The sequence below is a fragment of the Amblyomma mixtum genome, chromosome 2 (assembly GCF_055824585.1).
Source record: "Amblyomma mixtum isolate Tamu chromosome 2, ASM5582458v1, whole genome shotgun sequence".
NCBI lineage: Eukaryota > Metazoa > Arthropoda > Arachnida > Ixodida > Ixodidae > Amblyomma > Amblyomma mixtum.
In genome coordinates this window covers 281192602-281220415 of record NC_143013.1, presented here as the reverse complement: position 1 = coordinate 281220415, position 27814 = coordinate 281192602, and the positions used below count along the sequence as shown (strand labels likewise).

The following is a 27814-nucleotide window of genomic DNA, read 5'->3' as shown; positions in this document are numbered from 1 at the left end:
CGGAGAAAGGGAAGAACCGGCTCTCAGTCCGGGAGAGTCCGGGAGCAGACCGGGAGAGTCTGCGCTTCAGACAAATGATAATGTCACGGATGTTATTATCTGTTCTCAGAAGGGAATAGTTTAGGTGAATGCGCCAATTTAACACATTTAGGATAGTCTGTTTTCCTTCCGTCCCTTTATTATGCAGAAATTCCTCAGAGGTGTATGGAATTTGCTTTGGCAGTCAGTGGCGGGGGACGACACGCAGCTTCACTGCTGTTGTAGGTTCGAGAAGAAGTCGCTGGGGAACAAACGTCACGGGGACCTGAGAAGAAATTTGCAGGAGACAATTAGAATCAATGGCATCTTTGTGGGGTGGGGAAAATGCGGGCTAAAATTGCCACAAAACGCAAAAGCAATCGCCAGTTCTTTTATTAAGAACATGTGACGGCCAGTCCTCTTGTCTAAGGTTGAGAAGCGCGCTAGTAAAGACCAGGAATGGCACCGAACAGTTCATAAAGTGCAACAAGTTGATGAGATAGGATTGACCTATTCATAATTAAGGTAATTAGAGCGTATTTGCATTGCGGAGATTATTATCTGGAAAACAAAAACGCATTACTTCTGAAATGGCGTATTCTGTTGAATAAATGTTGCGCATATGAAATGCGAAGCGCAAATAGCAAATGTTAAGCATGAAACCCACTCGGCTGTCAAGTTATTGCGTATAAGTGTATTGTGGTAACATTACAATTGGCAAAAATGTCCACTCGCCCCCCCCCCCCCCCCACCCTCCCCCTTGCTAAAAAAAAAGGAAGCAGGAATGAGAACTGACATTTAGCAGCGACCAAACATGTCTTTTTCGCAATAGAGCAAAAAAGTGCATATGGGAGGGTGATCTGTATGGGGACGATATTTCGTTATGGTCGTTTCGTAAGGTGTTGTGAACAAGGCACCTGTATATATAATGAAACATGAACGGCTTTTTTTTTTCTCCTATTTCTCTTGGCAACTGTACCTCTCTTGCGAATCCTTATGAGCTTCAGTCTGCAAAGAGCCTTCAGCGAAATGCTGGCCTACCGTTGTTGCTTTGTATACTGAATCGAAGCTTGCGGCTTTCAGGTAAACGGTCCGTGGCTCTGCAGTAGCTGGTTCCATGGTAGTGACCACGTGGTCATACCATTTTACGCCATGGGATGCATAGGTTTAGACCGACCGCATCTGAGGCTAAGCTTTGTGTCCCGGACGGTATTAGAGCATGAAGACATTAAGGCTGAGCACACTAAACAGAAATGAGTAAAAAGAAAGTAAAACTTCCTCTAGCACAATGGTTTTTTTATATATATAAAGAGGTGTTTACTCTCATTTTACTCACATGCAGGAGTATTGGTGTTTAGAGTGTGGCTACTGCGCAGCGCTACATTAGCGGGCATCTATGACTGCTCATTTGGCACACACTATCTGAATAACAAGCGTTCGTACACAAGGAAAGGAATGTTGCTTGCGCTCAGCGGATGGAGTAATACATGACAAATAAGCCATTTGTGATGTATTACGCCACTTGCATTAAGTATGCACGCCTTCCTACAATGTTACTATCAGATAGCGGCACCCATAACTTTTTCATGTGTTCATTGAATAAACTCATAAAATCAAATTGTGTTATTGTTACCTACGTTCACAAAGCCACTTTTACAAGTACTTGCGTAGTTGCGCTGATGAACAAAAAAACACGTATACGACTCATGAGAATGACAGGACAGGGCACTATGATGCCCAAAAGTTAGCTGAAAAGTGCATGTCTGCTTGCTGGAAATGCACGTATGGAGGAACGAAGTCTATCTTGTGAACTTTGCGTGACAGCCCTTCAACAAATCTTCGCTAGACGTAATTGAATACACATTTACGCGCGCTTCTGCGAGAGCCAAACGAATTCACAACAGCGAGATCAATGCTTACCTGCGTGTCGGCGCACCGCTCGAAACGGACGTCCCTCAAGATGCCGGCGAGTATTGCCTTCGCCTGGACAAGAGCCACACGTAGACCGATGCAGTTTCGTGGTCCGGCGCCGAAAGCCAAGAACGAGAACGGCTTCAGAAGGTCTTTGCACTCGGGCAGAAACCTGCTCAGTGCACACGAAAGAGTTGGATAAGTATATTACCAATCACACCGGCTGGTAGAATGAAGCCTCCAGATGTTGTCGAAGCAAAATAGACAAAAATTGATGTGCATTTATATATTTTTGCGATTAACACATCGCCCACAGCCGTCCCGCATTACAATCCACTCAAGCCCAGCAAACCTTGACAAGCGCTTCTAGTTTGCGCTGCTCCGACTATGTTTCGCACGGCGCTTAACACAAAAAATTACCGCGATAATCTCGAACCTCTGACGCACCTAAATGATTCCCTATGGTCGTCAAAGCTCTTCGATGCGATGGCCGAAAGCAAGTTTTCAGTAAAATTCTGCAACGCGTGGGAAGAGTAAGCCGTGATTATCAACATCTTCACGCACCAGAGGCTTTAGTTCACTCTCAACTACACATTGACATATTTCACTCAGTTACTTGGTGTTCACTATGGGAGGCCGACAGATGGCGACAGTTGGTGATTAAAAAAAAAAGATGGGCATGTCTCCCCGATTATTTCGCTGTCACCACCTTAACGGTATTGTGTTCAGAGAGGGCTGCGATGCGTCAAATTAGCTCTTAGCAGATTCTGTACTTCTTCTAGGAGAAACGCATACATACATCCATACATAATCATGAAATGAGTAAAGCTATACGCTCACAGCCGACACGGGCACAAATTCCGTGACTTACTTTCGCGCCCTGAGAAAGATAACCTTTAATTAACAAAGTTATACTCAGAGTAGTATCCGCGAGATGATTACATGACTGGCACACTGTTGTTTTCAGATATAATTATCAGTGTTCAGTAGTGTATTTGATGTCTGTCTGAATTAGCAGCGTTAGGCCGGCGCTTTCACATTAGCAAAACTTTCTCTTCTTCTAGTTCCGTTTCCATGGCTTTTCAACTTGTTGCATATCTGCGTTGTTCAAAGCATCCTACCTTTCGGGTTTGAAAGTGTAGGGATCCGGGAAAAATTCTGGGTTGTAATGCACACCGGTCAAAGGTATCTCGATGCACATTCCAGGCTTGAAGTCTATTCCGTACAAAGTAGTCTCTTGATTGCAGCGTCTTGTCAGACTGCGCAGTAGGAATGAAACAAGTTTCTGGAACCCGTTCTTCTCCATCCGTTAGGGACGATAGAAATCTGGTGATGCATGTGCAGCCTAAATTTCGTATGTATTACAAGGTTTACATTTGTATCGTTGTCATAAATAAATTTTTTATTCACAGATGTTATCACTGCACAGCCCGGGAACAAACGAAAAGAATAACTAAACGCCAATAAATCAAGAAAGGCATATAATTCGCAGGTAAATTTTAAAGCTGGAGGACACACTCCTTCTTGTGTATGCTTGGTGGTTAATTTAAGATGTTCCGCCATTTTTATATATAAGTATTTGATAGTTAGAAGAGCGCATTTTTTGGACGTAACATTTTCAGCGGTGTAGCGCAACAGAACACATCGAAGACGTGCTAATTAGTAGGCTCATTAACTAATACTGTGCAGTTAGCTTTTTGCTTTTTACCATTAGTCTCCTCATTTATTGAGAGGCATGCAGTAAACAGCAAGTATTAATCATATCAGTTTTTAGAATTTCGAAAACGCAGTTAATCTCGCCGCTGCAGCGTAACAAATTTTCTATATTTCGCTGAGTTACGTGCACTGGAGGCGTTGCTTTGCCTGCAATATTTTCTAAAACGCATGTATTCTGGCGTGGTGTAGTCAAGATTTGTTAGGCCCCAGCGCCGAGAGTAACTAGTGCATTCTGATGCGCTAGGCCGCTGACAACGTTCTGCCAAAAAAGCACTCTTCTAGCTCAAAAACGTCCTTTTTAAAATTGCAGAGCTGCTTAAGTGAAACACCCGGTCTAGCCATAATATAATGAATAATAAACCGAACGGTAAGAAAACCAATGTTCTGTTCACATAGCTTTGAAACTTTGCGGAGCATGCCATAAGCAAAAAAAAAAAGAAACAAACACATTTCACTTTCCTTACACGAGTGCGTAGCCTAAAATGATACGCACCCCATGGTGCATGTTTATGATTCATGTTACATGCTGCGACTGGGACGAAATTCAACGGTTGCGTAGCTCAAACGGTGCTTAATGTTTTGATGAAAGAGGCTGCTTTTACAGCTGCACTTCCATTCGCTTCGTCGCCAACGGCAAATTACGTCCTAATCAATAGCTACCCCGCCGGCCGAATAGAAAGCAGAAAGGAGGGACGTGGGGAAGTGGGCTCTTGGAAATGCGCTGCCTCTCACATCGATGTGCACTTTATTGAGCGAATGGATTTAAGGAAAAGAAGAGGAGCGGCTAAGTTACAGCTCTCCTGTCGCTTATTAAGGCAGTATGAGCCATTAAAGGCTTTCGCCTTTAATGGCTCATACTGTCGTCCGTTAACAAAGCGTGTCACACGCGTTTAACTCGCGAACTAAAAAGATAAAAGAAACCCAATGATTGCTTCAGATAGAGGAGGGAAAAATGAACCTAGAAGCCAAGTTTGATCACTGTAGGTTAATTAGTTAATTAATTATAGGTAAAAATGTCGAAATTGGATCGAAATAGCGCGGACGTCGATATAATCACGGGAACAGTGCGACGTCACATCCACCGGAAGTCGTCACGGCATAGTGAAAAGTGCCACAGAGTGGTCGTAAAAATGTTGGATTTGTGTCCAATTATATAGAGAAATGTGTAATTAAGCGTAATAAACACTTAAGATCCCCGAAAGATGTCCAATTTGGATATCGATATAGCTACGGGAACGGTGTGACGGCACATCCACTGGAAGTCGTCACGGCGTAGTGTCCTCGGCTTTTGCTTCTCAACATTTTAGTTGCCAGAGTGTCCCCGCAATTTTTATTCGCAAGGGAAGGTGAAAAACTTGCGAATATTTTGGACACAGGGTGTCCTAGAGTGAGAGTCGATTTTTTAACATTATTCTTCATTTGGAAAACGTCTGTGCACTCAAAGCGTCCTCGTTATTCACATTACTACACTAATCGTAAACTTGTTGGTTGCTGTTAGATTGGTTTTAACATTGACTATGCAAAAATACAGATCGAAAGGCTCTTTACTGACCGAGCTTTACCTAAGGTACCGTAACTTAGATTGAAACAACTGGAATTATCACCCGCAATCTTCGTAGAGGATATATTTCTCTTTTCATAAAAACATTCTCGTGTAAAGATGTAGTGCGACATCAATATTCGACTTATCGAAACAGCTGCTGCTGGTACGTACAATGAGTCCGGCGTGTACATGCGCAGTGACTCCTTGACGCAGGCTTCAAGAAGGGGCATGGCGTTCACAGCCTCGAACGTCATCCCGTGCTAGAAAACGAGAGACAAGAATTTGCAGAGCAGCTCCATGCATCGTTCATTGGCGGCCATGCTATTCATGATTAAACTACTTCTTTTGGTTTCGCTTGCAGGATAGTTAGCGTTGCCGTTCTGTTAGCAGTTATCTCTATCCTAAACTTATCCCGCTTTGATCGAGAGCACTGTATGAAGGGGTTTACAATTTAGAAAAGAAAAATGGCCGCAGTGTTAGGGACGACGGTATTATATAGCCTTCTGCTAACACTTATTTATGCACTGGGCCAAAAATACATGGCAAACTATAGAAGAAAGCACCCTGGGAAACTGATAGGTCACTTTTTCACGTGCTCAGTCTTATATGCCTTTTATGTGTCGTTCACCACCTTGAGTGCCTCTCACAAAGAAAAAAAAGAATATGCACATATATTAAACACTGCAAAAACAGATCAGGAGGCTGCCGAATGTGGTAAAGATTTGCAAGTCTCGTTTCTTGCGTCAGCCTTCTTCAGAGCTTGGGGGGGAGGGGGGGGGGCAGCAATTCTGGCACCGACAAGCCATTCTCAAGCAAGGGCACTATTCGTAAAAAATACACACGAAAATATATATCAGTTCTGTAGAAATACGTATCGAAATGCGCAGGAAAGTGAGGCTCACCCTTCCGACCGCTTCTTCTATCTCTTCCACAAGTCTGTCCTGATACTCGGCAGAAAGCGCCAGGTTGTACGCAGTAAATGTCAGCCCAATGGCAACGCCGTCACTGCCGGCGATGAAAAACACCATTATTTCGGCAGCTACGTCCTTCATTTCTGATTCTGAAAGGGGATAAAAAATAGATCCTGATATGAAAGTTCGTCCGAACTTCCTTGACGTCAGAAGAATGGCCTGAGGGGCGAGTTGGTGCATGATGAAATGAACGGCGGCGCAACAAGAAGAACACAACAAGAGAGGGGACACCACATGCGCACACTACCAACTGTTTTATTGCATGGAAAGGAGGCATATTTATACAGCTCAGGCATGACACTAATCGCAATATCGCTCAGAACCCAACACGTGGAAAAGAAACAGCAACATCAGGATAAAAGAAAAAAGAAAAAAAGAAAAAGAATTTGCCCCTACATTGTAAAGATTGCAAGTGTGAGCCAGTGCTTAACGGAATAAGGATTCTCGGCAGGAGTCGCGATCAGGTGGCACGCGAAATTCTTGAGGCCTTTATGATCAATAAGAAGGGAAGCACTTGTGTTAGCGACTCCTCAGTATCCCTCCGTAGAAATGAAGTGTCCTTTCTTGACAGTTTTTTGTAACGCCATGTGCTGTGCATCTTTTCAGCCCTGCATTTCTAGCGGCCGTCTGTTGTTTGTTTTAGGCGGGTTGTTAACTTTTTTACTGTTTTTTGCTTTCCGTTTTGTTGTTTATCGGGTTCTGACTGCTTTTGCTTAATACATTTGACTCTGCCTTTGCTACGATTGTATTTTTTAATTTTTTTTGACTGCTTTTGCTTCTCTTGTTTGACTCTGCCTTTGCTACGATTGTTTGACTCTGCTTTTGCTACGAGATGGCCTGCTCAAAGTTCTGTTATCAAAATCTTTTAGTTTTTTCTGCAGAGGTTAAGGGTTTTCTTTTTCTTTTTTTCTTTTTTCTTTTATCCTGATGTTGCTGTTTCTTTTCCACGTGTTGGGTTCTGAGCGATATTGCGATTAGTGTCATGCCTGAGCTGTATAAATATGCCTCCTTTCCATGCAATAAAACAGTTGGTAGTGTGCGCATGTGGTGTCCCCTCTCTTGTTGTGTTCTTCTTGTTGCGCCGCCGTTCCTTTCTTCCTTGACGTGATTGTCAGCGTGGCAGAGGGAGGCAGTGGCTTTACAAAAAAAAAAAACGTGAGCGACACGTAAGCTCCGCATTAAAAGTAGCTTTAATGGGTCCCTTCAGTGACCTGGGGTCCTTCTTACTTATCGCTTCGTACACGAGGACATTGTTATTTCTTTCTCCATCACATAACGTCTAAAAAATGTGAAGGCATTAGAGATCTCTTCAACACAAGTATTCCTTCCCAGTCTCATAGGTTCAGCCTACATGCCCATATATGCGGAGTTAGTCATTCTCTGCTTTACATTCATATATCGCGGGCAGTGCTCACACTATTCTTGGCTCACTGGTGCAGCGGTCAAGCGATGCACCACTGCTGCATCAGTTGGCGGTTTCGGGCACAGCCACCGGCTGTGACTTGTGGGACCTATTTGCTCTTGTCTCGCGACAAATCATTAACTTAACGGCCACCTTCCCCAGTGGGCAGGCTGTGATGACGTCACACGATCACGCGACTTAAGTTGCAGGTGGGCCACCTGCTTTTCTCGACACGCCAACACCGCCAACGTTGTGGCTGCCGCTGAACGGAACCCTAAACGCTATCGCGTTAGTACTTTCCTGTTTAATTACAAACGCGAGTGTATAAATTAGGCAACGTTGGAAGGGATGAATTTAACTTTGTCATGATCCGAATCTCTTCGCATGTAGCTGAAGCTGAAAGCTCTCTACGGACAGGTGTGTTTTGATGAACAAAGTGTGGTTTTAGGCAGGAAATACAGGAAGAAATGAGAAAATTGGTTCCATTAGCCGCCGCGGTGGCTCAGTGGTTATGGTGCTCGGCTGCTGACCTAAAAGACGCGGGTTCGATCCCGGCCGCGGCGGCGGAATTTCTTTGGAGGAGAAATTCTAGAGGCCCGTGTACTCTGCGATGTCAGTGCACGTTAAAGAACTCCAGGTGGTCGAAATTTCCGGAGACCTCCACTACGTCATTTCTCATAGCCTGAGTCGCTTTGGGACGTTAAACCACATAAACCAAACCAAGCCAAACCAAAATTGGTTCTATTAATTTTATCAGGGTTAAGCGCGGGCCAATATCACAGTGTTTTGTGGCATTCAGAATTGGTTCTATATAATGCTTTAGGTTTTGAATCCAAAGACAGTAGTTTCTGTAGCAGGAATTCCTAGCTTTAGGAAGAGTGTGCCTGCATCATAACAAAAAAGAGCAGTCCTCTGTTTATACATCTGTCTTGTTAATGGGTTCTTACTTTATAAGCATTATCTACAAGCTTGGCTGAGAACTTTATTCTCTTTGCTGTCACGATCTTGCAGTCATTTTCAAAGGTGGCCTAGGAAAGGTTTTAAGCAAAGCCCTTCATGGGGCCGTCCTTTTGCACAATGCAATTCCTGACCTATCTTTTATAAAAATAATATACGCTAGGCTCAGTGCGGTGATCCTATGGACGACTTCGATGTCAAGAAAGGGGCAGTTACGGCTTCTCCTCGCCCAGCCATTATGAAATCATTTTTACCTGTGAGGTTCCTACCGCTACTTTTGTTCATTTCCGTGACGGCGTCTAAGCAGAACTGAAGGACGTCATTGTGTCTCTGAAAGAGAATAGAGGCGCGCACATAAAAAAGACAGAATAATGCGTAGACGAGCTTATATTTTTATTCAGCTTCAGGGTTGAATCAACGCGAATTTGAGAGCCAAAGACAGGATTAAAAAGACGGTGGTACGTGAGTTGCATTTGCGATTGATGGGCAGCCTTATGAGGACCAAGACTCGGACCAGTTATGAAATGTTTAAATAGGTGCCACAACATATTGCTGCGGCATCTTACAGCAGCACTGTGCTCTCACGCGTAGATAATTCCAGTCGAAATAAATGCATGTTTGCGATTGCCTAGTATGCACAATCATTGCACAGCCTTAGAATATACGTATATGCGGCTTGGTGAGCAAACTAGTAGTGAAATAAGCGCAAGCAATGGGAAGCCCACAGTGACAAGTCAGATCAGCGGGAGGAGGAAGAAAAAGCAGAATGTTGACAGAATGCCTAACAGGTGCAGACTGTTCCCGCGAGAAACTTGATACGTATGCAAGCGATCCTATAAGAGATCCTAGAACACCTTTCAACTCACGCACCTGTTTGGAAGCAATCCGTTTCTCCACCATCACTTTCACGAAATTCATAACTTGCTGGGATCCATATGCACTGGGAAATTCAATGGGTAGCATTTTAAAAACCCTGGACATGGCGTCTGAAAGGGAAGAAGAATCAACCGTAGAATTTAAACTTAAGGCAATAGATTCATTTCTGTTACTACAAAATTAGGTTAAATGCTCTACATTTTCCCTTCTCTGATGTCAACGTCAGAAGTGCATGGGTGGAACAGAGAGAATGTATCAAACTTCGCTCAAGCAGATGCCGTTCCCATTTGCACAGAATTACTGACTTCGCTTCTTAGTTCTTTTGGCTGCTACCACGCAGGGCATGACTTTGAAGATTCAAAAATAGTTTGTTGACATCATCCGTGGCGTAAGAGAAAATCTGATTGACCGATTTGATAGAATTTTATTGAATAGAACCTGCTAGGCTTGGCGACACTGGCTGGGCGCCATCTCCAACTCCTGGTAACGCGAAAGCAAACTACAACAAGCCTACCCGCTTATTTTCTTGTTCTGCAGCTTCTGAGAGCAGATGAAATTCCGTGCTAGTTCGCTTTCAGAACAGGAGAAAGGATGTATAAGTGACCTATCGTTCAAAAGCGTCTGTGAGTTTTTCAAAGGCTTCTGTACACGATGAAATAACAGCGCAAGGAACGGGACGAAAACACGAAGGAAGAAGACACGGACACGTGTCTTCTTCGTGTTTTCGTCCCGTTCCTTGTGTTCCTTGCGCTGTTATTTCATCATGGATTACCAACTAGCCCGGCATCTTGCACTTCTGAACTTCTGTACACGTGCAGCTCTTTCTGACAGCTCCTCGGACATTTCCAGCACCAGGATAAAATGATACACTGCGAACTCTTCAGATATGAGAGGTTGCCACGTTTTGCATGCACGATTAACGGGCTGGACCTAAGAGGCAAACACCTCCAGGTAATTATGACCATATTGGGAATGTGGCGCTATAATCTCTTTGAAGTCCGCTCATGTCATGTGATCGGGCTGGTTTTCTAGCCAGCAGATCGGCGATGCTAAGTTCGGACTAGAAAATATCTTGAACACAAGTTTCTGAGCACTGGTTTTTCGTTTGGAAGCAGACTCTACCGGGGAAAATGTTCTACTGGCGCGCAATATAGTCATGTCCCATTAACAAAGCCATCTTGTTCCCTTGCTATTACAAGAGTTCAAAGAAAACTAGATAGCTATTAAATAGAAGTCCAGGTATTCCGATGTATAGTGAGAGTGGTCAATAACTACGTACACAACCTTCAATCAACTTATTTTTCGAGCTGAAATAGTAAAAGAGCGAGTTATTTCGTCTGTGTGAGCTAGATGAGGTTACATTTAGGCGCTGTTTTTGTTGAAGAATTTATGAGCAGTAATGTAGCTTCTTCTGAGCGTCATACATTCATCACTAGTTGATGCTGCTCTAATTGCTCTCACCAGTGCTGCTCTAACTTGATGACTGTCTGTTTACTATCAGTCCAAACTATGTTTAGCTTATAAGCAGAACTTAAATAAAAGTGGATATAGCAAACAGCAAAAATACAACGCTTATTTACACTTGTTTTCTTACGCTGAAGTCTCAGAAAGATTTCTGTAGAAGAGACTACGGAAAGAAAAACATGAATAAAGTTTCTTCTCACACAGCATGACTGGTTTCCATCCGCCAATAGCGCTGAAGAAACCATTGCAGCAGGTGACGAGGGGATGGTTGGGTGTCTGACGAGTGTTCAGGTCAAGGCCGAACAAGAAAGCAGCCATGCCGTCCATTGAGCATTTCTCGAATAGCCTTTGTTGAGAAAAAGTGGACAAAATTAGAGAAAACAAACCCTGATAAGGAAGTAGGTTCCAAATAATATTTTTTTTCTATCACGGTGTCCAAAGATCTAGTCGACCAGCGAAAGCGAAATTTTCTTTCATGCAAGGCTCCTCAAGCTGCTGCATACTTGACAAGTATGGAGCTGCAATTGCAATATTTTCAGTACCGAGCTAGCGAAAACGCCGTTTAAAACTGCGCATTTTTCCAGGACCAAGCTTTGTTTCAGTGCCTCAAGTCTTGACGGCGTTACGTTCATTCACTTCTTTGTTTCTTTTATCAAGAAGGGTCGTTTCTTTCTCTAAGCGTATTTCTGCCGTTATTCCTTCATATTTCTGTTAAACTCATGCGATATTAAAGAGCACTGCCACCCCTTGCATTAGTGTCTAGCATCTGTGCCCGTGACTTCTCTTTATTACATTTTTTCGACGGACAAAAACTCCGCACATGCCCGCATCAATTTGGATTTTATTGCGCGAGCCCGCCCTCTTAACTTAAGGTTTCTACATTTTATAACAAAGACTGTCTGATGTGTTTTTCTCGCCGGAGAAAACGAAATCTCGCTTCCTGAGTAAGTGCTCTTGCGACCTCTTTTTCATTTTCATAGAATAAGAGCTCCGAGAGATGCTACGATTGAAATACACCCAACTGGAAGATTAAGTATCGCTTCGACATGTGCTCTCTTTTATGATCGAAAGCTTCTTCGCAAAGTGAATCAAAAATTTCCTTTTATTTTTCGATCATAGCTTGCGTTTCTGGTTCTGCATAATGGCATGTATTTAAAGTACTCAGTAGGGTAATAACGGAGAGAGGAACAATTGCTTGAGACTGGAATGACCTACCTACCGAAGTTGCCACTATCATCAACCCACAAGCATTCAAGCGGCTCATCGAAAACCTCTCATCATAATTTATTATCTTTGTTTGCCATAACCACCCACTTCCTCATTTAATGTCTCGACCTGAGACCTTTGAGGAAATAAATGAATGAAAGAGTGGTATCAGAAAATGACATTTATGTTCATAAGTTTCTTGAACTCAATTTTCTGAATGTAATGAAGATGGACTTAGTATTGTAAGATATGTATCTCTGCTCTATTCGATCCCGAGGCTCTTACCTTTGAACTTCCACAACGTTTCTTTTCTGGGCTTCTTCAACGAATTGAACGCGCAGACGCTCTGTAAGCTCCACGAACCTTGGGAATATCTGTGGCAAAAAAAAAAAAAAATCGTGACTGCTGTTTCTGCGTACGTGACCTGTTCTGGGACATGAAGCAAATTTTTGCGTCCAACAGCAATGAGTAAATAAATTGTTAGCTTAAAAACCGCCACTTAAAGTGAACAGAATTTTAAAGGGTACAGCTTTGCGCGCTGCATGTGCGCAAGTGACGTTCATCACATCTCGTGACTCAGTGACGCAAGTTCCACGTGACCTTCTCTGTCCTGCTAGGGCTGCCCGCACTGCGCGCTGCTCCTGCAGAGGTGACTACGAGAAGTTCACGTGGAACATGTGCCACTGAGCGAAATGATTTGACGGACGTTGCTGTGCCCACACAGTTGGCGCGCGATTTTCGAATTGCGGGAGAAGAAATCGCCAAAATTTGTTGAGCCCCAGCGCCCAGGGTAATCGCCTTTTTTAAAAATTCTAACGGATATTTCTAATTGCAGCCAGATGTTTATTTGTAATAGTTAAAAAATTAACCTGTACAATTTAGAAAACCAGCTTTCTGGTTTATGTGATACATTTCCTTCTGTTTTCCTTATCCCCCTCATCGAGTTATATATGCACCAGTTTCACATCAGTAAAGTTCAGTTGTTAGTCACCCTCGTCTACGTCCTTTCTTCATGTGTGGAGTTTATTTGTCAGAAGTATTTCTGCTCATGTTCCACCAACTAGCTCAGAAACGAATTCTTTTACGTAAGTCACCTGTTTTCTGGCGTCCACCATTACTGGTATTAATTTGCTAAAAAAGCCTATTTTTAAAAGTTAGTGGCAGGCTTCTCTGAAACACTTAACAGATAAGAAAATGCTGCCGAAAGATCAGATTCAATATTTAAGGTGTAAAGTGCGACTAAAAGAACCTGGGACATACACCTCTTCGCACATTCTTAAGGCAGGCAATTTTTATCACTGCTCACTAAGGAGCATTTATCTCGAAAATTACAGCACGACTCCAACTTGCAGGCGAGATAACCTTTGACACTCATTAACTCCCCTCTTACACCAAGAACTGTATTTGCGAAACCAACGCGAAAATCTCTCCGTGATCGCTCGGCTACCTCTTGCACGGGGATGTGGTCGGTCAGGCAATCGTGGACAGTTTTTCGCGCACAAAAGTAGCACAAGGCACGCGTGGTGCCTATCGGCACTTTTGTCATCTACGAGTAATCGCCCCCCCCCCCCCCCCCCCCCCTGCCTTTGTGACCTCTCCCAGCAGCCTCGCGAGCCTCGTGCCTCATGCTGAGGAATCTGGGACACTCCGAGATAGCATCGTCTGGCCCCGCTGTTGACGCTTCACACTCGATTCGTACAATAGCTTGAGGCATAAGCGCCCTATTATTCTGACGAAGCCACAGAGAGTGCAAGTTTGCGTAGTGGTTGCAGGCAGTTATAAGGAAAGGCGTGGTTGAACTCTTATCGTGGGCAGACGCTTGGACAGTGCCGTAAAAGAAGCGATCATGGATGAACAGAAGAATGCAGAAATTACCAAAACAAAATGACAAAGTTTATGCTAGCTCAACAAATTTCGCTATTTAAGCAACAAGCGTAAACGCTGTAGATTTTTTTTTCTGGCCTAATGTTCGGCCTGCATCGGTAATATGAACCTTCTGTTCTTGTTACGAAGGCATTCAGTGGTGGTATTCGTAGGTTTTCATATTTTTTTTAAATTTAAGAAAAAAATCTGTTCTGTTCCGAGGGGATTCGCGTGTACAGTGGTGAGCAGCCTTGTCTAGAGCGCTCGGGCGGTGCACTTCCTTGCAAACAAATCCAGATTTTGTGGCAGCCTCTAGGGTCCAGCTGCAACGCTTGCACGGAAGTAGCGCCAGATAGCCTCGTAAACAAAGCAGGCACGAAAACTTTGCCGTGTAATGAGGGGCTGCTCTCTAATTTCGGTTTTTGTTACCAAGTGCGCACTGCTCAAGCGCTCTAGACAAGGCTGCTCACCACTGTACATCTGAGAAAGCTGCACGGAATTCTTCGGCACGCATTAGGCTGCACGCGACTGGCGAACCAAGACTAAATTTGTTTCAAGAAAGATTTGAAAAGCTGTGCGGCTCTACATCGCAGCCGTATTGGTGCGAATACAGACCAATTTCAGCTTGCTCGGAGTGAACGCCGGTGACAGTGCCGTCCTCTCATCCTTCCATACGTCGCATGACATGTTCAGCAGCATCTTGTCCCACAAGACATTTCCAGTTACATCATGTTCCTGAAACACATAACAGCCAATTATGAGCTATAAGCAGCTACCTAAGAGAGAAATCTTAGAAAAGGTGGGAGGAATATGACGTTCAAGCGAAGAACAGCCTAAGGAAAAGTGAGACCGCGTGGCGATCTTTCCCTGTGAACACTTCTAGTCCAGCTGTGTTCCTGCATTCATGACCAGCGTGGCTTCTTAGAAGCGTTCTTCTGAATGGCGGTGCGTAGTATTCAAGGTTTCGGCCCCCCGCATGATCTCGACACCTGCCTACGTCATCATCATCACCAGTTATGAAAGCTGGGAAGCGCACTGAACAAACCTTGTTTGTTTGTTTTTGTAACAAAGCCATGGACGGAGTGAAGAGAGTGTTACTAAATAAACATTCATTACGTGATGCGAGAAGCCGAATGCTTCATCGGAAAGAATTTAAATTTTTAACGTCTAACAAATTAGGCAAGATCATTTGTGGAAATCCTAAAGCGAAAAGCTCCACTTTTGGGGAGCTCAGAACTTTCTTTATACATCACTTTCACTGTATCTTCATGATAGTTGCCCAAATTTTTTTGCCTGTTGCATTTGTTCTGACGGGCCACCAAGCCTTAGACTCAATTGTCTTGGCAGCGGAGCTGCAATAGTGTTATATTTAGGGCAGCATGTTCTTAAAAACGAAACCTTGTACACTCCGCAATTCAAGCATCACTACGCCAAACTACTTCAGCAAATACAACAAGGACTCAATTATAGCACAGGTTAAGGCTCTAAAGTTGATGCCAAGCAAAATCAGTCGAGAAAATTTTAAATTAAAATTTTGAAATGAAATGAAATTAGAGAATACTTAATGAAGAGAAAAATTGGAAACGCACCCACTCATCAACGAGCGAAAACATGCGTCACTGCTTTAGAAGAGCAACATGAAGTAAAGGCGCATCAAAACCAGATACCATCATATTTTGATATGGTCCCACAGGCGGCTCTTTATATCGTTTCAAAACAATAAATTCGCAGTACAGTGATGGGTGGACATGCGCGGTAGCCGGTTAATATTATTTTGAGCGTTCCAGCATGCAAAGTGTGCAACAGTGATACAGTAAGACTGACCGTTCTGTCAACGAAGGACTTGAAATCCTTGGCACAGACAACGCCTAGTACGTCTGGATCTCCAACTACGAGGCAAGGAACAAACCCTTGATAAGATCTGAAAAGTAAGGAAAGATGAACAAGATATTAGCCAACAAATCCCAAAGTTAGCGTTAACTACAGCTATTGATCTTCTCGACACCGAAACATCTGCAAACGCAGATCTCGCATAATGTTTTGTCAGTGAAGTGGCAGCTTCACGATGTCCTTTAAAAATAGCGCATATCTCGGTTTAATGGAACACTATAATGTATAAGGCAAGCGTCATCAATGGAACACAAAAAATCTCTAAAATTTGGCAATTAAACAACAAATTGGATCTGTTTCTTTGAGACTTTAGTTACAACAGTCCTCACAAACAGGGTGTACCGGATACCTTCACTATTTTTTTAATCTTCTTGTATCTCTTTCGCCTTGTTTTAAATAACACGATATAATACTCCAGGCAAGCGCTTTGAAGCCTCGTTACATGTGAGAAGGAAATCGACACCGATATTTTGGGCCGTGATATCTATACCACGCTGCTATCAATGCAATGCGTCTAGGAGGCGCGTAATAACCTTACACAGACGTGAGAACTCAGATGGTCACATGTCTGCTACACATGAGACGTCGAGAGAGGCGGTGCATCATACCTCGAAATGCAAGACACTCGCGATGTGCTTTACTACGCACCCCTGCGATAAAAATCACCTGCACGAAAGACAGCCTCCTTCCTATTGCAAGCCAGCGCAACCATGCAGGTGGTCTCGAACCATCTGCAACAGTACTATGCCGAGCTACAGACTTAACTTTCGACAGGTGTATATTTTGTGCCCATAAATGTGCAGATTAGACCGTACCATTTTCTGTTAGCTACGCTGTGACTGCTGTGCTGTTGCCAGGCGAGTTTGTCGTGTAGATGTGTTAGAATCAAAGAACTTTGCAGAAGAGAATTTTTTTTTCCCCATAAACTAGATCAAACGTAAGCAGCGTTTGCAACTATTTTTTATGTATTTCAAATTCCTTCACTTTGTGATGTTTTTTTTTCATTTTCTGTTGTTTGGCACAGCAATATGACCACTTCTTTGTAACTTCATATGTGCGGTTCTTCCATTTTGTTTTGTTAGCTATTGTGCTAGTGCAAGAAATTACTTGTTTCAGCAGGACTGCTACAGCCTGCATCCTTTTCTTCAGTTTTCCTTTTCAGCCGTGTCATACCCTCATTTAAGGTGGCACTTTAAGTGTGTCATCCAGTGTTTCCGTGAAACAAAATCTTCTCGGCTTGCAAAATAGCAGTGACCACTGGAATCGCAGCTCGCTTAGTGCCTGTGTGGTTTGCTAAGAAGGGAGTGCGCAAAAACAAATTGTTCGAAGAAGAACAAAACTTAACGCCATCGCCCAAACGAACTAACACCTCAGAAGGGCGTCACTTTACCCCAGAGACAGCGCTAGTTCTCTGGTCCAGGTACACTGTACTCCAGCGTTTAAGGTCAAAAATGCCATGAAAGCCTCGATGTTCTATAAAACACGCTGCAGTAAACAGCGAGGAAATTCACCTCTTTACTTTTGCCCCTTCCGAAAACTATGCAGGTGCCTTATAGGTGCCATGAACACCGATGAAATCACTGGTGTAAGAAAAGAAACAAGCGTCGCTCGGGTAGGAGGTTGTTCTTTGAATACTATAGCAAATGCTAGCATCTGCCATACACTTGAAGTGATTTATCGCAATACAGCGGCCCTCCATGTGCCGATGCATTATCATCGCCAACCGGTTGATTGATAGAACTCAAAAATGGAACCTAACCTACAGATTACGGATTTGCGTCACGGAAAAGATGTACTGTTTCTAAACTTTCAGACCACCGACGTGTGCATGTACAGCCTAACGCAATTTGAAGGTGATCGCCCCAAGCTTAATCAACTTCGATTAAAACTGTTCGAACGCAGTTTATTTTAAAAAGAACACAGCATCAAATGTACGAGCTTAGCTAGCCGAAAGATTTTTCTATGCTGCCATGTCATGTACGTGGTGGACTAAGTGAGGGTCACGCCGGGAAAAATTTCTTAGTCGCTTTCGACCAGAACAAATATGAAAATCTTCAAATCGTGCTAGGCTTGAACTGATATCGCCGCCACCGAGTTGTTTGCTGCCAGCGGGGGGCGGGTTTTTCCAATAAACACTTTGAGTGAGTTCTGCGCCAGCCTTTTGTCTGCAGTCCACCTCTGTCAGCTGGCTGTTCTCGTTCTTATCACGAGACAATATGAATGACGTGTGTCACGAGTGCACTCGAAAATTTGTTTTCTTTGAGAAACTTCCATGGAGTTTAGTTTCTGCAGCCTAACGCTATTTCAAAACACAGAGACGCCGACCAGTAAAATGAAAAATTGTAATTTACGTTTCGGCGCCCAGAACGGGGGCCTTCTTCACAACGGAATCACACCAAGAGGGTTCGTCTTTAAAAGCTATAGTAATCACCGTAAGGATCGCGCGTAAATCGGGTTAAGATTGCCCTCGTTACGATCTTAACCCGATTTACGCGCGATCCTTACGGCGATTACTATAGCTTTTAAAGACGAACCCTCTTGGTGTGATTCCATTGTGAACAAGGCCCCGTTCTGGGCGCCTAAACGTCAATTACAATTTTTCATTTTACTGGTCGGCATCTCTGTGTTTTGAAATGTATCCCCCCGGCCAGACGGGATTCCGTCACACTCTCGACTTCAGCCTAACACTACATTGGCTACAATTACTGCTGGTACGTACCCGTAAAGTTTTCCATACTTCAGATGATTGCTTCTAACCACATCGGGCAGTGGCTGAAATAGATGCAAAGAGCTATGAAGTGATTTGTATTAGAATCCGTAGCAAGTAAAATTACTAAAATTACACTATTTACCAATTTCATACATACGAGGGGGTACCCAAAAGAAACCGGACTTATTTTTGTTTGAACTTATTTGTTCACATTTTAAGCACAGACCTTCACTCTCCTTCGAAGTATTCCCCACTTGCAATGATACGCATGTCGAATCTTTCATTCTATTTTTCAAAACATTGTTTAAATTCATCTTTTGTGATGCTTGACAGTGCCTCCGTCGTTTTTTTCTTCACCTCAGGAACATCAGCGAAACGCTTTCCATTCACCTATTTTTTCATTCTAGGAAACAAAGAAAGTAGCACGGGGCAAGGTCGGGAGAGTATGAGGGTTGAGGAATAGGGGTCACGCCATTTTTGGTCCAAAATTGTCGTAGAGACAGAGCTGTGTGAGCAGAGGCATTGCCATGATGGAAAAAACAGTCACCCGACCGCCACAAATCTGGCCGCTTCCACCGCACACTGTTGCCCAATCTTTTCAAAACATCCAAGTAGAAAGCCTGGCTAACTTTCTGACCCTGCGGAACAAATTCTCAATGAACGACTCCTCTCACGTCGAAAAAACAAATCAGCATTGTTTTGAGGTTTGGTTTCACCTGACGAGCTTTCTTGAGGCGAGGTGAATTTGAAGTTTTCCATTGGCATGATTGTTGCTTTGATTCAGGATTCGATTCAGGAACACTTGAGTTGTCCCCACAGCATCGTCCTTGTACGTCTTTCTTAATATTTCAAGAGTTTCCATTCAACTTTTTCCGAGCAAAAATCAGAATTTCACCGGCGCACGCTGTGCACGAAAATCAGCCATTGCAAAAACGACGTTCACACAAAACAGTCGTCACTCTAAAACTCTGCCTAAACTTGTCTGACCTCCTTCAACGACGGTACTCGGCTTACTGACTCTGGAATGTTCGTTCTATGCGCTCCTAGTGTCAAAACGCGGTACCACAGAAGCTTTGCCGACCAAAAAATTTAGTCCGGTTTCTTTTGGGTACCCCCTCGTATTTATAGTTTACATGCTCGACAACAACAGTTACCTTCACCCATATGCACACCCCCATCTCTCCTCTACTCTCGTCAACGCCGATTACCTCATAATGAACTATTTCTCCAGCCATGTATGCAGCTGCCTGAATGATACTTACCAGTCTTCGATGCCAGGCTCATGATGTGAACGAATTGTGTTCTAAAAGTTAGAAAAATGTAGGTTGAAGGTACTCAGTGAATGCAGGAGGTGATACCGTGGGCTCAATTCGCTCGGGCGCCTAGACCTACTTACATGTAGCAATTTTAAAGTTAAGCTTGGACGGCCGAAGGTGGAGCTCAAAGCTTCATCGCATATTTGTCCAATTATAAGACGCTTTCAATTAATAGACAGGCAAGAACATCTCTGAAATATTTAGGGCAGTTTATCGCGCTTTAGATTGCACCTTCCTTGGTATATGCAACTTTAACCACAGTAGGGCTGAACTTGCAGAACAATTAATGAAATAAGGTCGTGAAAAGCCTATGCACTTGCTGTATGATTTACACGCTGAATGAGAACGCTAGAAGAGGTCCAATAGTCACCATTTGGCCGCGGAGAACAGCCGCATCAGTCAAAATGCACGTGTATGGTGTCTTCTGATAGAACGCGCGAACAGATCAGCCCGTTTCAGAAGTGTTTTCAGGTGTTTTGTCTCGTGAGAACACAGAGAGGAGAACAGCTTTTCTGCCTAACGTCCAGTTTATTTTTTTTTTAAATCCCGTTTTTGTCTGCCACAAAAATAAAGATACGTCAGGCGTTTTTCGTCTACTTCGACCGCGGATGTGAATATGTCGCCGCACATTCGTGACGCGACGCCTCTTCGCACACCATCCGCAAGTGAAATCGATCGTTCCGCCTGTGGTGTGCAAATATATAGCGGAATCTATAGCGGAATCTTCAGGCAGAGGTGTGTAAACTTAGCTTCATGCTTCGATAAATAACATTGAACTTCAATGTGCCCTCGGGTGCAAAGAAAATGGTTCAAAATAAGTACAAAGTTTGTACGAGACCTGACTTACCCGCACCACATTAATTGGCATCGGTAACTGTTATTCTTCTCTCAGATCTTCACTATGGTCAGCTTGTTTCTTTGACAAAAATCTCGACCCTCGTGTGCGGAAATGTTGAACCATGCATTTGTTCGCTAAGTTGAGAACGGGGTTACTTTTGTTTAAACCGACAAACTGCACCCACTTTGAAAATTTCGATAAAGCAATGCAGCTTTCTTTAAATACTCGTGCCTCAAAAAATATTTTTTTTTGTTTTACAGCAATATAAACTCGTCCAGAGAAACGGTAGACTTATCTCACCTTGGTGAACGTATCGTAAATCACTCGGAGGTACTCAGTCAGTGACAAATACGGCACCCCCTTGCCTTCCCAGAAGCTGAATGTCCTCTTGATGGCCCTGCAGTGTGATTGCACAAGTGCAGCATGTGGTATAATATTCGCGCCAAAGAAGTGTACGCAAGAATTTCCAAACGTGGATAACATTTTCGACAACGAATATTTACAGAGGATCTGCAAGCCAAACGCAAGAAACAATGACGTTCGCTTTGTATTGAATGTGCAGTGATCAGCACAGGTTTTGCACAACAGAGTGGCGAGCTCCTTTTTTTGGTAATCACCAAAGCTTGCGAAGAAAGAATATACGTTTATTCGCTCTTTATCGCCAGTAATTGTTACGAGCACAACTAGCTGCAGTCCGTGAAAAGAATGGTGATGACGCCGCCTTTTTATGTTAAGTTCAGTTCAATTAGATGCGGCATTGCCAACTGTCATAATCAATGGCGTGGCAAGTTAACGAAATGCTACACTTTCTTTCAAATATATTCTCTTCCTACCATTCGCCGTGTGTCGGGCAGGAAAATTCTAACATGCTGCAGAAGTTTGGTTTGCGCAAAAAGTTCGTTTCTATAATAAAAGAGAAAAGGTGCATTGTGGCTTACCTCACCAGATAAAGAAGAATAACGGCGAAAACTAGCAGCACAGCAGGCAGCATAATTGGAGAAAATGACCTTGACAGTCCACCTCACCTTTCAGTTGCGTGACTAAGAACTACACTTACGAACGCAGGCTCGCACAGTTGAAAATATTTTCCAGCATTGCGCACACCTGCGGTACCTCACAATAGGCGTCCTGATTGCTTCGTTTCTCTCAGAGCAACGGTGTTCCCCCGATAGCGCGTTTCGACATTCGCTGACGTCCTCTGAGATTATCAACAGGAGGGAAACAAAAGCTCCCGGGGATATCAGATAACCCCTTTCGTTTTCGACGACGCCTGTCAGGCTGTGTGCGCTGTTGAGGAAAACCAAAAATGGCGTATCTTCGACATAAGACTTTCATCATTTACCAGAAGCCTGCAAAAAGTTTTCATTTTTCATGGTGTGGCGAAAACGTCGTGAGACGTACTTTTCTCCACGCACAAGCCTAGAAAGATCTCCACGGAGCACGGCGGCCACGAAAACGCCTGAGCTTAGATAAGCGGAGTTGCTGTTAAACCTTTAGGGTACAGTATAAGCAGCAAGAGCCGATAAGATCGGCACTCCCATTGACATTTGACGGCGATGATTGCAAAACATTACTTGAAAGGCCATTGTGAGCGTACGAATGAGCATGTAGGGACAATATCGTCTTGCAGCGACCTTTGTTAGTGAGAAGCTTTGCCGCGCCCTAGCAAAATCTAAGACGCTTGAAACCCCGGTGGCTTTTTTAGAAGAGCTGAAGCCAGAAGAAATGCGCACCCCACATAACTTAGGAATTATGGCTTCCTGGGCGCTGCCATATTGCTCGCTGGACTGGCGTGTGCACATCGCTCTAGAACGTCCAGAGAGGACAGTCCAGAGAGTCCAGAGTCAAGACAGTCCCGACAGTCTAGACAGTCCAGAGGGGATGCGTTTCAAGAACTCGCTCGCCCCAGTGCAAACGTAAAAATATTAAAGACATAGGGAAGTCTCATCTTATATTGTCTCAATATAAGAATACAAAAAAAAAAAACAGACAGCGTAAAGCTTTCACTGCTGTCCTGCAGACATCGATGTAAAGGCTGGACGGGAACAGCGTAATGAACTGGTCTGCATCGCTTGTTTGGCTCTCTTTTCTGAGCAGAGTGACATCCGCGTTCCTTGACACGTAGAGTTCAAAAAGCTTTGCTCTGGGACGGAGAAAAGCCTTTACTAGCCTCTGTGTTTTGGGAGAGGAGCGAATTTTGAAAAACAAAAAAAGAATGTGACACGTTAGAATAATAAATGGCTTTTTGGCCGCATAAGTTATTTAAACTGGTTGGGTCGAGATAACTTATTGGTTTGGTGGCCATCTGGAGTAGGAATGGCAGAGACTCTCGTGAGAAATAAGAGACAAGTAATGCAATACTGAAAATAAAACAACGAGAAATGCCAGCATGGAATTCAGTGAGCAGTGATTAACACATCTAGAGCGCAAAGCTGTGCCTGGGCGTTCGCGGCAGATTCACAATAGAAAATTTTGTTGATGCTCCTCTGCTTCCCAGAATATCGGCGTTGATGTGGTAAATAACACCCAACTGTGGTGCTAGTGTGTGTCCTTAAAACGTCTGCGTTTGCTTCGATCAACTGTATCAGGTTCTATGCGACAAAGTGAAGAGGTTGCAGTGCCATATCAAGTAAATCTAACGAGCCATATGTTGAAAAACCAAACTCATTGAATTTCTGGTAATGCGATTGCCTATAAATTTATGCAGGCGCTCCATATAAACAATTCCCGTGTCTATTCTGCAGTCGCTTTTCATCGCCTTAATGGCTGTTGGCCATCCCTCCTGAATAATGAATTTGGCTCCATGTGTCATGTTCTTCCAACTTTAATGAACTCTTGCATGTCCTTACAGAAAAACTAGACATGGTCTTATTGCAGTGCTGAAGCACTGCTGAAAAGCGAATTTGCAGTTTCAAAATTTTTTCACCGCGTGACCCTTCACAGGCAGATTCAACTAAAAGAAAGTGAAGCGACCAGTCACCAGTTCATTTTTTTGTTAACTAAGATTTGTGCCGTGTTTTGATGAATGACGGGCGACAGTGGGCTCAAAAGTAAGCAGAACGCTGCGCCCTGACTTGAGCACCCTGGCATCCAGGATGTTCGAATTTCAGAGCAGTAGCATGCTGGTGAAAAAAGTCTTACCCGAATTATTTTAGGTATGCACTTGGGATGCCTGCCTGAAGTCGCGAGATCGTGTGACTGTGCACTGTGAAGCCACAATCGTGTTACCTATGTAATAATTCTCCGACGAAAATTGATTGCGAGAATGTAATTAATGCCTCAGCTGTCGAGCGACAGGCGGTGCCACTGTAAAAGCACTTATGATGAGTTCGCAGAATATTTTTTGGCCGTGCCACATACTACTGGGTCCACAGGACAGGCGGCTGACCAGCCTAAGTGTACCACTGCTTTAAAAGCTCGAACTGCGTGTCCGTATGGACTCTAACTTATGGTAGCACCACTCAGAGAACGACTGCGGTCATATTTTGTGGCGAAAGTTACAGCAGTTAAGGAGTCATGAAAAGCATCGCAATAATTACACAGTTGTGCTGAGGAATCGCGCAGGGCACCTTTCTTATTCTTTACAGAAGAACGCCACATCTCGTCCTGACCCGACCATCGCAGAAAATAATATTGATTCACTGGAGGAAGTCGTTGAGGGTGAAAGGGTCTTCTGTACTGAAATTAGCATAAGCGCTGCCATTCTGACCCCACGAAGTCCTCAGGATAGTCTCCGATGATGCGGAAAAGACTGTTGGCAACGGTGTGGATGATGGCGTCGTCGATGGTGCTCGCGATGAGATTGCACGTTCGGTTGCGTTTGGAGCATCAGAAGCAGACCGAGCCAATGTACCATTGGAGTGGTAAGACGACACCGAAGGGAGCAGAGATGACACAGACGGCAAGTCAGTGCTGGACTGGCGCTGCACTGCTTTTCCGCTGCTAGTGGTCATCCCGCCACCTAGGCCCCTGCTTGCCCCATTATCATCGTTTTGCGGCACCATACGCCGCACAGAGTCCGTCGTCCGCGAAGGAACATGGGTTTTTGTTCGCGGCATAGGCTCTTCCGGAGGTCCATCTGGAGGCTCATTGCTGATCCGTATGTCCTCTATCGCACTCCTCCCCTCGGCAACACCGTTGTGAGCGGTAGGACTGGTGAAGCTGATGGTAGAAGCAGCGGTTCTGGTAGTCTTGCGATTGCGTTTACGAGTGGTCCGTGCTGTCGGTTTGCGCTTTGCTTTAGTCGCCTTCTTGACGGGGTTAGGGCGGCGTCGTTTGGTTGCGGAGCTGAAACGGATCACTGGTGGCTCTGGTGTGATCTTCTTGATTTCTGCCAAACGTCGAGCAGCCAGCGACACCGTCGCCTCCGTCTCCGCGGGCCCGTTTCCTGTCATGACTGGAACGAGAAACGCAACGCTTGTTCGAGTTATTGTGAAGATTACTAACAATATTCAATTCGCGGCAAAGCGACACTATGCGGCGTCTACTGAAATAGATGTTGTTCCTGCACCGGTCTGAAAAAAAAATTTATATAAGCAGAAACCGAACTTGTTTCCGTGCACACTCTCTTGCAGCATATTCGGAACTTTTTGCACTCGACTCTATGAATAACATTTCCCAAGATTGCACCAAAATCTCTTTCCTAATGCTTATGAACAGGACATGCTCGTTCTTTACAATTTGTGGACTGAAAATACATAAGGGACACATGTTTGGCGCGGCTGCGCGTGCTAACTTTGAACTAGATTTGCCTTTTCCAATACCGTTATTCACGCAAGATTTGCGCTTGGGTTGATCAAACATTGTTTAAAAATTGCACAAGACCAAGGAGTATCACTTTTAATTTTCGTGGCGGCTGGGCTCAGAAATGCTGTTGAGTGCTGCAGCAGATAGGTGAGAGAATTGCATCCAGAAAAAGTTGTATAGCTTTCCTTTGTAGCCGTATGGCTGCGCTCGAGTGGCTGTTAATGAGTAATTACTCCTTAATTACAAGTCTACTCCACCTTGGGGGAATCCCCTAAACATCTGGCCAGCAGTAATTGCGGTAACGTAGACGTTAGCTGTGTGACGTCAGCGGTGGCAAGAAAACAGTCGTGCAAGACTAAAGCTTGCTAAGTATTCCCACAGCACTACTCGCGATTCGGCTTCTATATAATTTGGACACTCCAGCCTAAAGTTTCCAGGTGAGCTCATTTTGACGCCACTTGCATCCTTTATCTGAGCTCCTCAGGGCGGGGGGGGGGGGGGGGGGGCTGAAAAGGGGGCATTGTTAGCAGAAAGGGAGGGAGTGCCAGAATCTCATCACTTGCAGAACCGTTGAGAAGTCCCATGTAAATTTTGATGCTGAGTTTCGTAATAGCAGTGGTTAAGAAAGACAAATCATGTAACTACGAATAATAGAGAAGTGCCACCTTAAACATAAGGCCCTGTTCAGAAGTTCGTCGGTATGCTCATGCCCACTATCATACATCACTTGCATCGCTTGAAGCTCGCGGTGTTCAAGTGGAAGCAACAACGCACTGCAGACCTCATACCTATGGTCACAAACATCAGCATATGCTTTGTCATCGCAAATCGCAATCAGCTAGAAAGACGTTGCGGGGAGGGGGGGTTGGGACGCTAATAAATACACACACATAAAACGTGTTTTATTTTTCATTTTGACGAATACCTGTCAGTTGTCTTGTGTAAAATATGGTTTGGACGTTTCTTTTTTCTACTTCAGTTGACGAGCAGCAAGAATTGCGTGGTTGTTTTTGCTTCTCTATACCCGAGTTTTCGATATAAGTTCGTATGTCACATTGCTTGCCTCATTATCTGCGATTTCTAATTTCTTCCCGCGTTCCTTTGTGAGCACGAAAGCACCTATGCAACCCACCTCTCATATACAGCCCAACTCACGGGCCCCACAAATTATTGTCATTATAAACAAATCAACTCTATTGGAAAACACCCCCTGTGAGGTGCGTTTGCGAGCCTTACTTCAGGGGACTTTCTTGTCCAATAACGGTCTGTAAAACGCAACATTTCAGAGCCTTGTTTAATTTCCAGCTTGAATTCAACGGTAAGCTGCTTTAATACATGTTTAACACCTGTCTGTGAAAACTTATTCTTCCAGTAATAGAGGTATTTACTCACACAAAATAAGTATTTACTCGCTCAAAATAAGCAAGGTAGCTATCGAATGTTTACCGAGTCCCTGACACGTTAATGAAGTTAGAAAGGGTTTCGCACAACCTTAATTGAATGCATTACTCGTCATACGGTACGCACAATATCGTAGTGGAAAAAAATTGAAAATATATTGGGCTTTAGGCAATTGAGACCGTGCTTTTTCTAGTTTTGATGACCCAAGAAACTTTAAATTACTCCACGTTTAAGCGCATTAATCTGTCTCTCTCTGTATGTCAAGCTATCAAAAAGAGTCTTTAGGTTATGTTATTGCTTGTTTATGCTACAGAACACCTTACAGCATGTGCGAAGCTATGCTGACTGCGCATTTTAATAGGCCTGGCGCGTCTTGATTGCTGTATATAAAGAAGACGAGGATGTGTATGAGGAATCTCAGCGTCTGTCGATAAAATAGGGTAATTAGGTTTACCGCCTATGTGTCCCCCGTTGGCAGCGAGGTGGCTCGCAGTGTCGTCAGAAAGCATGATTACTGCTAGCGTTAAGATTCGTTGTGACATTAGAAACTAATGATCTCTGTAAAGACAGGCGACTGTTGACATTAGCCACATAATATAGACAACACAAAAAAAGAGATTACGGCTCTGGTTAACATCTACCGTAATAATTATAAACCTGTGTACCTCTTTGTCAGGATACAGCAGGCGCCGGTAACAGCTACGATTAAAGCAGGATGTTCTGCAGCGAGTCCAGTGCCGAAGAAGACACATTTATGTGATGCTAAAAAATTACACCCAAGCGTTTATGAAACTAATATAGCGCGATGCGTAATGCTCTTGGTAGATGCTAAACACGCTTTGCCTGGTCTTTCAGCGAACATTTTCGAAAATCCCTAAATATAGGTTGGTCGAAATGCAAATTCTTTTCAGGAACAACTGCCAGTTTTAGAGCACTTCAGGAACTCAAGAACCGTGCTAATTCACAGCAAGTTAACTAACTAATTA

The 27814-nt window shown here is 43.9% G+C and overlaps 2 protein-coding genes across 2 annotated transcripts; both read right to left on the bottom strand.

The window, feature by feature from the left end:
- Positions 1 to 153: 153 nt before the first annotated feature.
- Positions 154 to 21852, bottom strand: LOC149364174 (cytochrome P450 3A41-like). The gene is made up of 14 exons (XM_089574164.1): positions 21620 to 21852; positions 20982 to 21078; positions 18537 to 18589; positions 15752 to 15848; positions 14543 to 14662; positions 12350 to 12438; positions 11059 to 11204; positions 9389 to 9504; positions 8773 to 8848; positions 6091 to 6248; positions 5360 to 5448; positions 3051 to 3188; positions 1939 to 2101; positions 154 to 304 (listed from the first exon to the last, which is right to left on the bottom strand). The coding sequence occupies exons 1-14, from the start codon at positions 21670 to 21672 to the stop codon at positions 224 to 226; spliced, it is 1476 nt and encodes a 491-aa protein (XP_089430290.1). The 5' UTR covers positions 21673 to 21852; the 3' UTR covers positions 154 to 223.
- Positions 21853 to 23923: 2071 nt separating this feature from the next.
- Positions 23924 to 25075, bottom strand: LOC149364173 (uncharacterized). The gene has a single exon (XM_089570044.1). It carries the CDS (start codon positions 25073 to 25075, stop codon positions 24320 to 24322), a length of 756 nt encoding a protein of 251 aa, XP_089426170.1. The 3' UTR covers positions 23924 to 24319.
- Between the last annotated feature and the right edge of the window lie 2739 nt (positions 25076 to 27814).

Coding starts and splice junctions, on each gene's coding strand:
- LOC149364174 (XM_089574164.1), bottom strand. CDS start 21,672: ATGCTGCCTGCTGTGCTGCTAGTTTTCGCCGTTATTCTTCTTTATCTG. Junction 18,590..20,981: donor TTTACGATACGTTCACCAAG/GTGAGATAAGTC, acceptor CATCTATTTCAG/CCACTGCCCGATGTGGTTAG. Junction 12,439..14,542: donor CTCCGAGCAAGCTGAAATTG/GTCTGTATTCGC, acceptor TTTTTGCCACAG/ATATTCCCAAGGTTCGTGGA.
- LOC149364173 (XM_089570044.1), bottom strand. CDS start 25,075: ATGACAGGAAACGGGCCCGCGGAGACGGAGGCGACGGTGTCGCTGGCT.